General features: G+C 43.0%; 1 protein-coding gene across 10 annotated transcripts in view; it reads left to right on the top strand.

Annotated features, from left to right (window-relative positions):
- Positions 1 to 12,804, top strand: part of SPECC1 (sperm antigen with calponin homology and coiled-coil domains 1) — a 280,480-nt gene that overhangs the window by 95,049 nt on the left and 172,627 nt on the right. For all 10 annotated transcript variants that reach the window (XR_014304589.1, XM_082705732.1, XM_082705731.1 and 7 more), the window contains one exon: positions 344 to 479. Coding sequence is in view for 9 of the 10 variants with exons in the window: in XM_082705732.1 (XP_082561858.1) it covers positions 344 to 479 (136 nt within the window). In the remaining variant the exon portion in view is untranslated. The remainder of the gene's footprint in view (positions 1 to 343; positions 480 to 12,804) is intronic.

Raw genomic sequence — 12,804 nt, 5'->3', positions numbered from 1 at the left:
CACAGTTCTTTCTTCATAGGCTCCCATCTTTAAAAAAAAAAAAAAAAAAAACACCCAAAACAGAAAAGCAGCTTTAAAAAAAACACAACTCATTATTTGAAATGTGACATGATGCGTAATATTCATATATAATGTTCTTTGAAACATAGTGGAAGATCATACTGTAAATGATAGACGCAGGTTTATCTAGCTTTGCATTTTTCTGCCGTACACGGTCATGCTCTGACAAGTGCCTTTACTGCGTCTCAACCACTGGGCAGGTGGTACTGCTCGGTGCTTTCTTGGCTTATAGCACTACTTACTGACAGTATACGTTCTCCTCCTCTGTCCTTCTGTCTCTTAGCTCAAGAGGGCCAGTAGCGAGGACATGCTCAACAAACCGGGAAGTACCACCGCTTCCGGGGTGGTTCGACTGAAAAAGACTTCAACAGCTGGAGCCATCTCCGAGCTTGCAGAGAGCCGCCTGCGGAGCAACCCAGGTAGGGAGGACCCAGGTGGGAAGACCCCAGGTGGGAAGGAGCCAGGCAGGAGGGACCCCCGGTGGGAGGGACCTAAGCAGGCCATTCATCTTGGTGATATGAAAACCCTTTCATGATTCCTGCCTCTCTCCCCTCATCAGATGTGTATTACTGGCCACGTGTGTGTGAGAGAGGGGTGCCCGTTCTGGGGTTGTCGTGGTGACAGGGGCGTTGGAGGGAATGAACCCTGTAGAACTCTCGCAGACGTGGGCGTTCGACATCCTTCCTGGATCCTCTGGAAACCTGGAAAAACCCTGTGAATCACTTAGGCTGTGGTGGCCACCGGAACCGTGAGCTTTCCGTTTCACTGGTTTTCTGAGAATCAGAAGGAAGGGTTTTTAGCCATTGTGTCTGAGTTCAGAGCATGGGAAGCATCAGGAATGTATTTAATTTTCTTTGGGCGCAGGTACATAAGAGAGCTAAGATTTCCATGGTCTGACTGTTACAGTGCACATCTCTGTGCAAAATTGTCTAAATTGGGAAAATAGCTGAAATACATCATTATTAATTTATAATGGAAGTGAATAGTAGTATACTTAAAATTTTTAAATTCTGCATAAAATACCACAATGCAGATTAGCTTTCAAAGGTGTATTTTAATTTACTCAGTTTTCCAAAAAGTTGAATCTATGAAAAGTATATGTGACTTTTTTTTTTTTTATGTAAAGGCCTCATATTTCTATACAATGGTTGTACTATTTAAGGACTGGTTTCGTACTGAATACAGACATTTGGTTTTAAATATACAACAAATGAAAGTACAGCTTGTTTTTATCACGCCAGCCTAAACGTTAATTCCAAAAGTTAACAGGGCACCACTAAAAATAATGACAGAATCCTCTCACTCTCAAATATTGATGTAAAAATGTGGGATCGAAATATTAACAAGTAGAATTCTATAAGAAATTAAAAGAATAATAGTGTAGATTGCAACCAAGTGGATTTATGGTCTCCAAGAGTGCGTTATATTTGGGCATTTAGGAATATAATCTATTTTACAACATTACTAGACCAAAGGAGAGCCATTGGTCATCTCCAGAGATGGAAGACATGTTTGGCAAAATTAGCAATCTTTCTGATTTAAAAACAAACTTTTAGTATACTATAAATGTAGGGATACTTCTCTAGTGGGATTAAAACACATGTATCTCAAGCCACAGCCAGAACAGTCCTCAAGGGTGAAATCCTGGAAGTATTCCCGTTAAAGTCAAGAATGATTCAAGATTGCCTCATTACCACCATCATCCAGATTTTCCTGCAAGTATTAAATCAAGGCAGTGAGCCAGGGGAGCTCTAGCTACAGAAGTACTGGAAATAAGGGAACAAAAGTGATGATTTTCTCCAGAGGATAACATTGTATGCTTAGAGAAATGCTTAGAATTTCCTGAAAATTGTATCATTAGAAAAAACCAGAATGTTCTTCAAATCTATTGGATACAGTATGAGTTCAACTTGTGGTTAGTTGTAAGATATTGAATATAAATAGCTTGCTTTTTTTTCTTTAAGATTTTATTTATTTATTTGACAGACAGAGATCACAAGTAGGCAGAGAGGCAGGCAGAGAGAGAGGGGGAAGCAGGCACACCGCTGAGCAGAGAGCCTGATGCGGGGCTCGATCCCAGGACCTTGGGATCTGCGGGGCTCGATCCCAGGACCCTGGGATCATTACCTGAGCTGAAGGCAGAGGCTTTAACCCACTGAGCCACCCAGGCACCCCTATGAATAGCTTTCTTATCAGTGACTGGTTAGAGGAGATAAGTAACACAAGAAACCGATCCCATTTATAAAGGAATATAAAAGGTGAAGTACTTAGGAATAAACTTATAAAAGCCTATATATATTTTTAAAAATCTTGAAACTCTTTGGAAGGACATAAAAGATGTAAATAAGTAGAAGGGATATACATGGTGCTTGAATAGGAAGGTCAAATATAATAAAGATTGAATTTCATCAATATTAATTGAATAAGTATAATATCTTAAGTATAATATCTTAAATATAATAACATTATCTTAATTATTCTATGAATTCAGTTTCATCCCAATTAAGATATCAGTGGGAATTGACTGGGAGTGCAAACACTGGTAAAATGATTCTGAGTTTATCTAAAACAGTGGTTCTCAACTGGGGGCCTTCTGTCCTCCACCCTAACCCAAGGAGCAACTGGCAATGTCTGCAGACATTGTTGTCTAAATTAGGGGGGTGCTACTGACATCTAGTGGGTACATGTCAGGGATTGCTGATCAACATCCTACAATGCATGGGACAGCCCTCCACAATAAAGAGTTATCCAGCCTAAAATGTTAATAGTGCCTCTATTGATAAGCCCTGATATAGAAGACAAAATATTCTAGAATAACCAAAAAAATTCTAAAATTTCTTAGTTGAGGGATTATTTAAGCATCTTGGAACTGGAGAATAGATATGCACTTCAGCAGAACAATGGAGAAAGTCCAGATTACACCTAGGGTAGTATAGAGATGGGACAGGATTGGACAAAGTGGCATTTTATATCCAGCTAGATAATGCATTGGAAAATAATGACTGATTGGGTCTTTAGGAAAAAATAAAAAAATAAAGCTGGATCGTGATCTTATCCCTCTCCATCAAAATAAATTCCAGGTGGATTAAAGATTTTGATCTTAAAAAGTTCAACCATGAACATGCAAAGAGAAAACCTCAGAGTCAGATTGTAGTCTTGGCCTTGGAAGGGCCTCTCCAAGTAGAAACAAACCCAGCAGCCATGTAAGAAAAGATGAAAAAAAAATCACAACAAATATAAAAAACTGTTTTGTAAAAAGCGGGAGTTAATTTGCAATCCATGTAACAGAAGGCATATTTACACAGAGCCTATATAAATCAATAAAAAGAAAAGAATGCGATAGAAAAATGGCTAGTTCACATTAAAAAATAAAGATAGGCACTAGAAAGATACTAAGTCTCACATAGAGGTAAAGAAATGTAACAAAACAAGAATTGATGTGCTCTTTCCTCTCACTGATGAGGAAATGTGAAAGGCATTTCTGGTGTTATCAAGGGTACAGGGAGCAGGACCCTACCTATAGTTGATATACAAGGGTGGTTTGATAATATCTGTCTACATTTGAAATGTGTATAACCTTCCACCAAGTATCTCCTTGGCATTTAATATTACTGATTTACTTGAAAAAAGATGGCAGTAAATATGGACAGTTGAAGCATTATTATAATAGTAAAATACTGGGAACATGTGTATCAGTACAGAACTGATTACATAAGTGATTTTCATGCAATGGAATAGTATGCAGCCATGAAAATGGACACAGTAGGTTTGTATGTACAAATAGGGAAAGATCAAAGTACGTTATAAAGTGGGGAAAAGAACATGGTGCTTATGGTATGATGATTTATATGCTTTGATTTTTTTAAAAGCATACATTAACTTAATATTTGAAATCATAACTTTCTTTGTGGAGGGATTAAAAGTGGGTATCTTTGAGGAGTTGCCAGAATTGGGTGGGGGAAAGAGACTTCATACTAGATCTTTCTATACTGTTTGAAATTTTTTAAACATATACATACAATGCTTTAAAAATTAAAAACAGGATATGAGGGGCCTGGGTAGCTCAGTGGGTTGAGCTGCTGCCTTCGGCTCAGGTCATGATCTCAGAGTCCTGGGATCGAGCCCCACATCAGGCTCTCTAAACTTACAGTTTACATGGCCTATTGGGCTGCTAAGGTGCAGTTGTTATTCCTATAGTCCCCATTCGAATGCAGTACACTCCCTACTTTACTCCAATGAAATTATGTCCTTTGAATTAATACAGTTGAATTTGAAAATTACATTTTGTCACTGGAAACTTACTTTTGAATGTAGGCAGTCCTCAGCAATTTTTTAATCAGCTTTTGGACATCTGCCGCTCTTGGCATTTGTCCCGTGTCCCCAGATTGCTTCATTCATGGCAAATCCAGACCCATGCATTTGCCTGTGAGCCAGCCGTGGGGCTGCATGGGAATGGTGCCCGTCAGCCAGTGATTCTGGGCTGGAGGGTCTCCCACCCCTGCAGGGCCTAGGAGTGCAAGTGGTCATTCGAATATGGGATTACATTTTTTTGTTTTTACACACAAGAGAAACAGGGAAACGAAAGTGCTGGTACGGTAATAGGTGTGGGTTTTTACATCTCAGTACCATGGAGACAAAGATGGGAATGATTTGGTGTATCAGAAATGGCAGCCGCATTGGATGCCAGATTTCACTGGACTTCCATCAGTTCTCTATACGTTGAGTCATAAAGAAAAAGAACTAAAGAAAGGCCAGACGAGTTTGACTTTGTAACTCCCATGCCCACCCAACGCTTCCACATCCAGCATCCTCTCCTGCTGGTTTTCTAGATCAATATTGTCAACCTGTCTGCGTTACAGCCCAGAGACACTCTTCCTTTTCTCCCTCTGGTGCTCTTTGTGTATATCTCATCTTACCCTATAGGAATAGATTTAGAGAAGGGAGTGGTTCCTTGTCTGTGGGCGGCTGCCCTCCCTGCTTGCCCAAGTGGACAGCTCATCCCAGGGTCCCAGGAAATGTGAGCGCCCACAAAACTACAAAGGAATCCAGCCACCAGGTGGCAGCCTTGTCAAAAGTCCGCAGTGCCCTTCCGCTCTGAGCCTGGGTTTCTGAGCACCCGGGTAACTACCGGACTTAAGGAAACAGCCCTCCTTTTGGCCATTCATTAATTCAGCAGATATTTCTGGGTGCTTTCTATGTGCCCAGCACTGTTCTAGGGAAAAGGACAGAGACGCCTGTGTCCATGGAGTCACATAGACAGGACGTGGAGGAGGTGATGACGTCAGCTGGGTAGAAAGGGGTGACCCATCCAAGAACAGCAAGAGGCTGCTGTTGCTGGAGCCCCATGAGTGAGGACAGCAGTGGGAGGCTGGAGCAGAAAGGCCAAGGAGGAGAAGAGTGACATGATCTGACCTCATTCCGAAGGGAGTCCATGGCTGCTTGCTGAGCGTGGACAGATGGAGTGGGAGGCAGGACCAGAGCTGGCAAGGAGGTGGCCTGGGCTGGGCTGTGGAACTGAGAGCAGCAGTTAGCTTCTAGGTGCATTTTGAAGGGTCAAGTCAACAGCTCTAAAAGGCCCTGATGGGTTCTTTTTTGTCATTGTTTTAACTGATTTATTGGAGAGAGAAAGCTTGAGTGGGGAGGAGCGGCAGAGGCAGAGGGAGAAACAGACTTGGTGCTGAGCAGGGAGCCCGATGTAGGACTCCATCCTGGGATCATGACCTGAGCCGAATGAAGGCAGACGCTTAGCTGACTGAGCCACCCAGGCATCCCTGAATTTCCTTCCTTTTTTTAATGCTGAAGACTATTACGTTGTATGCATAAATCATATTTTGTGTATCCAATCATCCATCAATGGACATCTGTGTCATTTTCACCTTGTGGATACTGTGAAGAGCATTACTATGAACTTGGGTATGCAGACAGCCCTCTGAGTCCCTGCTCTTGATCCTTTGGGTTTTCGCCCCCGAAAAGGGAGTGCTGATTCTCCCGGTGGCTTTGAGGTAGGTGGAGGGTCAGATTTCTGTTCATAGTATCTGTGGGGCTAGTGAGATGAGATCTGATGGGTGCCCAAGGGATGACCTCGAACACCAGTCCCTTCTGGAGACAGCGCTTGGCTGGAGGGAGGTTCCTGGAGCCACGCCGATGAACGTTATAAAAACTAGCTCTACATGGGAGTGTTCGTTCAGACCATTCTATACATAGCACACGTGGGAAGGAAAAGAATGGTGTTATTTTAAACTGATACCAGTGTTTTCTCAAAGTTAAGGAAAGGGAACGTTCCATGCCAGCTGCACCTTGGTCAAGCTCTGTGTTAATGCTCATGGACTCTCAGACATCTCAGAGGACATTCCAGCATCAAAGCAGGCTCGCATCCAAAAAGGCATCCGTGTCCTCGCCCGCCCACGTGCCTATCCGTTCCCGGTTACCTGCATCAGACACAGCATACCTGCGGCTCCAGCCTAAGATGCTTGTTCTCTTTGATGTGGGAAGGCACTAACGCCACTAACTCAGAAGGTGGACCATCTTATTGCCAAGTTACATGCGAAGAAACGGGCTCATGTGGGTTTGGCCGCGTTCCCAAACTCACATCCAGTCCAGATTCTTTCCTCTGTGACGTCGTCATTTGCCGGGGGGTGGGGCAGCTGTCTGCATACCCATGTTCATTGTAATGCTTTTCATAGTATCCATGAGGTGAAAATGACACAGAGGTCCATTGATGGATGAATGAAAAAACAAAATGGTGTATGCATACAATGTAATAGTCTTCGGCATTAAAAAAGGAAGGAAATTCAGGGATAACTGGGTGGCTCAGTTGGGGAAGTATCTGCCTTATTTTCTTCCCCTGGTAATGGAAGAATTAACGTGTTCATTAAAATATGTTTGAACATAAATGTTCATCTGTTAGTGGAATCCCTACCAATAGCTCACATTCTTTGCACACTGTGTGCTAACCACTGTCCTAAGTACTTGATATATATTATCTCCTTTGGTCTTTACAATAATGCTACGACCCAGGATCATCACTATCCTTGCTGCTTTATAGATCAGAGAGATTATGCAGACTGTGCAAGTTCATGCTTCGAAAATATTGGGACCACGACTTGCCAATGAGGAGACAGGGCCCGAGAGACTGTGGCACAGGTGGGCTTGCTGGCATGAGAGTAGAGGTAGAAGGATGTTGGAGGTCTCGGAACTGAGAGGCCAGAGGGTGGGTGGGTCGGTCCCTGGCATGGGGGGGCGGGGGGGCGGGGGGGCTTCGTGAGCCGGGATGTAGAGGACTTGACAGATTGGGATGGGGGTAGTCAGTGGATGACAAGGAGAGAAAAGAGGATGCTGGGTGTCACAGCATGAACCTCAGACGTGGAGGTGGTGCCTTTCACAGGGCAGAAGAGAGACCGTTGCAAAGTGACAGTTGGGGGTAGCGAGGACACCCACACCAGCTCCTGGCCCACGTTTTCCGGAAATGTGAGAAAAGGAACAGGCCAACTGGAAGCTGTAGGAGTCATTCAGCCTCAGAAGTGATGGGACATTCAGAAAGGAGGCTCAGGGTAGGGGGTGTGCTGATTTCAGCTGAGTTCTTGAGGGCCCTGAGGACAAAGGAGGGGCACCGCATCTACTTGGGGATGAGAGCCTGCAGAAAATCACAGACTGCCAGGAATGAGGTTTTCGGTTTCATTCTTTTTTCCTATTTCTTTCTTTCTTTTGCTTTTTTTTTTTTGTAATATTACATGGATCATTTATTGGTGAATACATTTTGTGGATAAAAAAAGTTAACATTTTAGATTCAGCATTTTCATTTATCTTTTTCTACATTGAATTCATTTTTTTATTTGGTAAGAACACTTCACATGAGATGGACCACCTTCCCAAATCGTTAAGCATGCACAATGTTGTAGGGCAGATCTCTGGAACCCTGCACCCACTGAACAGCAACTCCCAGCCCCCCTCTGCCCATCCCACCCCCTGCCACCGTTCCACTCTGCTTCCATGTAGAGAAGACTCTGGCTCTCTTCCATAACCCACGTAAGTAGATTCATACGGCATGTGTCCTTCTGTGACCGGCTCACTTCACTTCGTGTGTCTTCAGGGTTCATCCATGTTGTACCCTGTGTAAAATGTCCTGCCTTTTAAAGGCTGAGTCACATTCTACTGGACTTAAGCACTGCATTCGCTTTATCCCCCCATCATCGAGGAGCGAGGATGTGTTTTCACTTCTGGCAGTGCCTGGGGTAACCCCGCGGTGGAGGAGGTTTTGAGCTTGGTACTCATGTCAATGACGTCCTGGATTCTTATCTTAGCTTGATGGTACCCTGTGGTGGTTCCGTGGCACTGTACGTCCCGGGAGTGTGTGGTCAGTCAGGACTTGGGCATGGGGCAAAGGTTTTTCTCTGACTTTGCATAGAGATGCAAAGGTGGAGAGCTGGCTTAGGCTTTGCCCCCCCATTCTGAGTCCTCCTTTTCCGTGATTCTCAGAGGGGGGAACCTCTCCCTGCATCTCCCCCCAATAATACTGACATTTTTATACTCTTTCCATTCAGAAATGTGGCTCTCTCCATTTTTCTGAGTTCTCCTTTTTGTCTTTCTGTAAAGTCTGGTCTTCTCTTCTTTTTCCTCCTCTCGCTGTTGAGTTTATGTCAAGGTTTTATTTTTATTACTATGTGGATGAGATTCCGTAGTCGTTTTTTTTTTTTTTTAAGTAAGCTGTAGGCATAAGGGGGGACTTGAACCCATGATCCCCAAATCAGGAGGCGCATGCTGTACCGACTGTGCCAACCAGGTACCCCCCCAGTCATTTTTTAAAATATGGAATGCTTCATAAATTTGTATGTTATCTTCCATACTAACCTCTGTTTCATTCCCATTTTAGATTGTGTGCTGCTGACGTGAACACTCGTATTTTTTTTTTAAAGATTTATTCATTTATTTGAGAGAGAGAGATGTGCAGGGGAGTGGGGGGAGGAGCAGAAGGAGAGGGAGAGAAAGAATCCTCAAGCAGACTCCCCACTGAGTGTGGAGCCTGATGTGAGGCTCGATCTCACGACCCTGAGATCATGACCTGAGCCAAACCCAGGGGTCAGATGCTTAGCCGACCGAGCCACCCAGGCACCCCTCATTGTATTTTTAAAATACGTACTTTCCTAACATTTAATTTGTAACTCCCTCCCTCCCTTACTGATGCCAGTAGTTTCCTTCAATGAACGGGTTCCCATTGATTTTCATATGTTTTCCAAGTGGATGATTGTATCAGCTTCAGATCACAATGCTTTTTGTCTCCTCCATGCCAGTAATTGTACCTTTTTTGTTACGTTTCTAATTTTAATTCCAGTATAGTTAACATACAGCATTATATAGTTTCAGGTGTACAATATAGTAAGTCAGCGACTCTGTACTCATCATGATAACTGTCCTCTTACTCTGTCTCTTCTTACCCCCATCCCCCATCCTCCCCACTCCCCTCACCTCTGGTGGACCGCCAGTCCATTCATTAGAGTTAAGAGTCTGTTTCTTGGTTTGCCTCTCTCTCTTTTTTTCTCTCTTTATTTGTTTCACTTCTTAAATTTTCCACATATGACTGAAATTGTATGGCATTTGTTTCTCTCTGACTTATTTCACTTAGCCTTATGCCCTCTAGCTCCATCCCTGTCATTGCAAATGGCAAGATTTCCTTCTTTCTTATGGCTGAGGAATATTCCATTGTATATATATACCGCATCTGTTTTTTTTTTTAGATTTTATTTATTTATTTGACAGAGAGAAATCACAAGTAGACGGAGAAGCAGGCAGAGAGAGAGGAAGGGAAGCAGGCTCCCTGCTGAGCAGAGAGCCTGATGCGGGACTTGATCCCAGGACCTTGAGATCATGACCTGAGCTGAAGGCAGCGGCTTAACCCACTGAGCCACCCAGGCGCCCCACCGCATCTGTTTTTTTTTTAAGATTTTAAAAAATTATTTATTTATGTATTTGTCATAGAGAGAGCAAGGGCAGGCAGAGTGGCAGGCAGAGACAGAAAGAGAAGCAGGCTCCCTGCTGGACAAGAAGCCTGATGCAGGACTCGATCCCAGGACCCTGGGATCATGACCTGAGCCGAAGGCAGCGGCTTAACTGACTGGGCCACCCAGGCACCCCTATACCACATCTTCATTATGCATTCATTTGTCAGGGGACACATGGGCTACTTCCACAGTGGGCTATTGTAGATAATGCTGCTCTAAACATAGATAATGGTACCTATAGCCTTTTGGATAATAAATACCCAGTATGATACCTAGATCTTCAGGTAGCTCTATTTTTAACTTTTTGAGGAACTTCTATACTGTTTTCCACAGTGGCTGCACCAGTTTGCATCCCCACCAGCCGTGCAGAGGGTTCCTTTTTCTCCATACCCTCGCCAACACCTGTGGTTTCTTGTGTTGTCGATTTCATCCACTCTGACAGGTGATATCTCACCACAGTTTTGGTTTGCATTTCCCTGATGATGACTGATGTCCAGAGGTTACATCTTTTATTTCTGTTTTCTGCTGTATTGTGAGGGCAACCCAAGTTGTATTAAATGCTAGCGATATCCTTGTTCTCATTTTACTGTGACTGCCTTTGCCATTAAATAGTACACAGAAAGTTTGCTGGAGATGATGTGTGCATGTTCAGTTTTTGCCGCCTTGTTTTGCTCAGAGTTGTTAATAGGATTGGTGGCAGGTTGATTAAATACCCTCCCAGTGGCCTGTTACACTTTGATTGTTGCTTTTCTTTTTACTCTGGACTCTCCCCTCAGGAGAATCACATATGTCTGTTTGGTCTTCTGGGTATGTCTTCCACATTATATATTTTCTTCGATTCTTTAGGTGACTTTTCATTCATCTTCTGATTTCTTTTTTCCCCCTAAGATTTATTTATTTATTTGAGAGCGAGAGAGCATGCACAAGCAGGAAGGGCAGAGGGAGAGAGAATTTCAAGCAGACTGCACTGAGTGTGGAGCCTGAAGGGGGGGCTGGATCCCAGGACCCTGATACCATGACCTGAGTTGAAACCAGGAGTTGGAGACTTAACTGACTGAACCACCCAAGTGGCCCCTATCTTCTGATTTCTAACCGTTTACCACCTAGTATGTTTATTGTGTGTTTCTTTACTTCACATATTGTGTTTTTAATCGTTAGCCTAATTTCTCTGATCTCAAATTGCTTCTCCTTCATGACTCCTTGCTCTACCTCTGAAGCTACAAAAGCTCCTTGAATTTGCGGATGCAAGTTAGAGATTTTCTAAAATTTCCTGTTTCTTCCAATAACTTTGTTTTACAGGTTCATGTTTACCTGGGTTTCTCCGGTGGCTCCCCTTTTATGAACTTCCAAAACTTTCCATATACACCCAGTGATTTTTTTTCTAGGTTCATTCTGTACAGAAGGAAGTCTGTGTTTGTCCAGAATTGGAAACAAAAAGGGATTCCTTGTAGAGGATACCACTGAAGTGTAAGGTCATATCTTTTATGCCCAGTTAAGGGAAGAAGGAAGAACGTTTTTGCATGGGTCAGGGTGAGAGTGGGGCGGGTACTAGAGTCTGAAGTAAGTTTTGCCATTTTGGGGGGGGGTGGGGTTTGTTTGTTTTGGTGTTGTGTTGTTGTTTTCATCTCTGCCAGAAGGTGGCGCTAGTTTCACCCACTTGCTTGCTCACAGCTGTTAACTGGTCCTGGGTTTGTTGCTCTTGTTAGTGTCTCCGGGGGCCCCCACTTTATTTCCTGTGCACAGCTTTGCGAGTAGAATTCCGTCAAGGAGAAAGGAACACCAGAGTGCTTTCTGGAGGTCCACCTTGCTGGACCCGCTTGCACTTTTTAATCAACGAATATTGTGAAATCCATGGTATTTCATGAAAAAAGATCAGTATCACGCCCTACCTATAAGGTACAGGAAAAATAAAAGGAAAAGAACTTCTAACCAAATGCCATGTTGTTTTCAATCTGTAAATGCTGGAGGCGGGGTGCATATAAACAGGTCTGAATAAGGGGGGTTCAAACACCCACGCAGTGCTGACACCAATGACTCTCTATAATGCTGGCAATGCAGGGTAAACCGAGCCATGCAAAGTGCTGTCTTCTTCCATCAGTGTGCTGGTTAGTTGCATTCGTAGAAAATTCTAGAAAATTCAGTGTACGGTCACATTGTGTAAAGACTGTTTTTATGTTGCTAAGTAAAACAGAGTAAGCTTCTGGGCTCAGATCATTATAAACAGTTTTTTCATCTCCAAGAGGCTGGCCTGCCCTAAGAAAGGAGAATGGGCAGGGCAGGCACACCCTGACATTAGCAAGGCCTGGGTCAAGAACACAAATGCATTCCCACTGTTTATTCCTACTGTTCTGATCAGTAATGAAATATCCTAGTAAAAAATACAAAAAGTCCAGGATTTCAGATGACCCATTAGTTTGTAGGTTTGATGAAAATAATTTTCTTGCTCATTTTCATTGTTTTTATCAGGAATGATTGAATTTTATGTGGCAAAGTTTGTTCTTTTTTTTTTTTCCCTCGGCTTTTCTTTCCTGTGTTCCACATTAGTATGTTCTAATTTTTATCACTTTGTGGTTTACAGTCCTCCTCAAAAACTAAAAAAAAGTAATGATATTCAAAGTGTATAGTTTTTATGTAAGTTTTCACCAAGATGTAAATTAAAGTCAATATAAAAGTGGAAAATGAATTTCATGTTTTGAAAATAAACTTTTAATTTTGCAATAATTGAAGATTCATCTGCAGTTTTAAGAAA

Source organism: Mustela nivalis, assembly GCF_964662115.1.
Source record: "Mustela nivalis genome assembly, chromosome: 17".
Classification (NCBI taxonomy): Eukaryota; Metazoa; Chordata; class Mammalia; order Carnivora; family Mustelidae; genus Mustela; species Mustela nivalis.
This window is presented reverse-complemented; position numbering and strand designations above follow the sequence as displayed.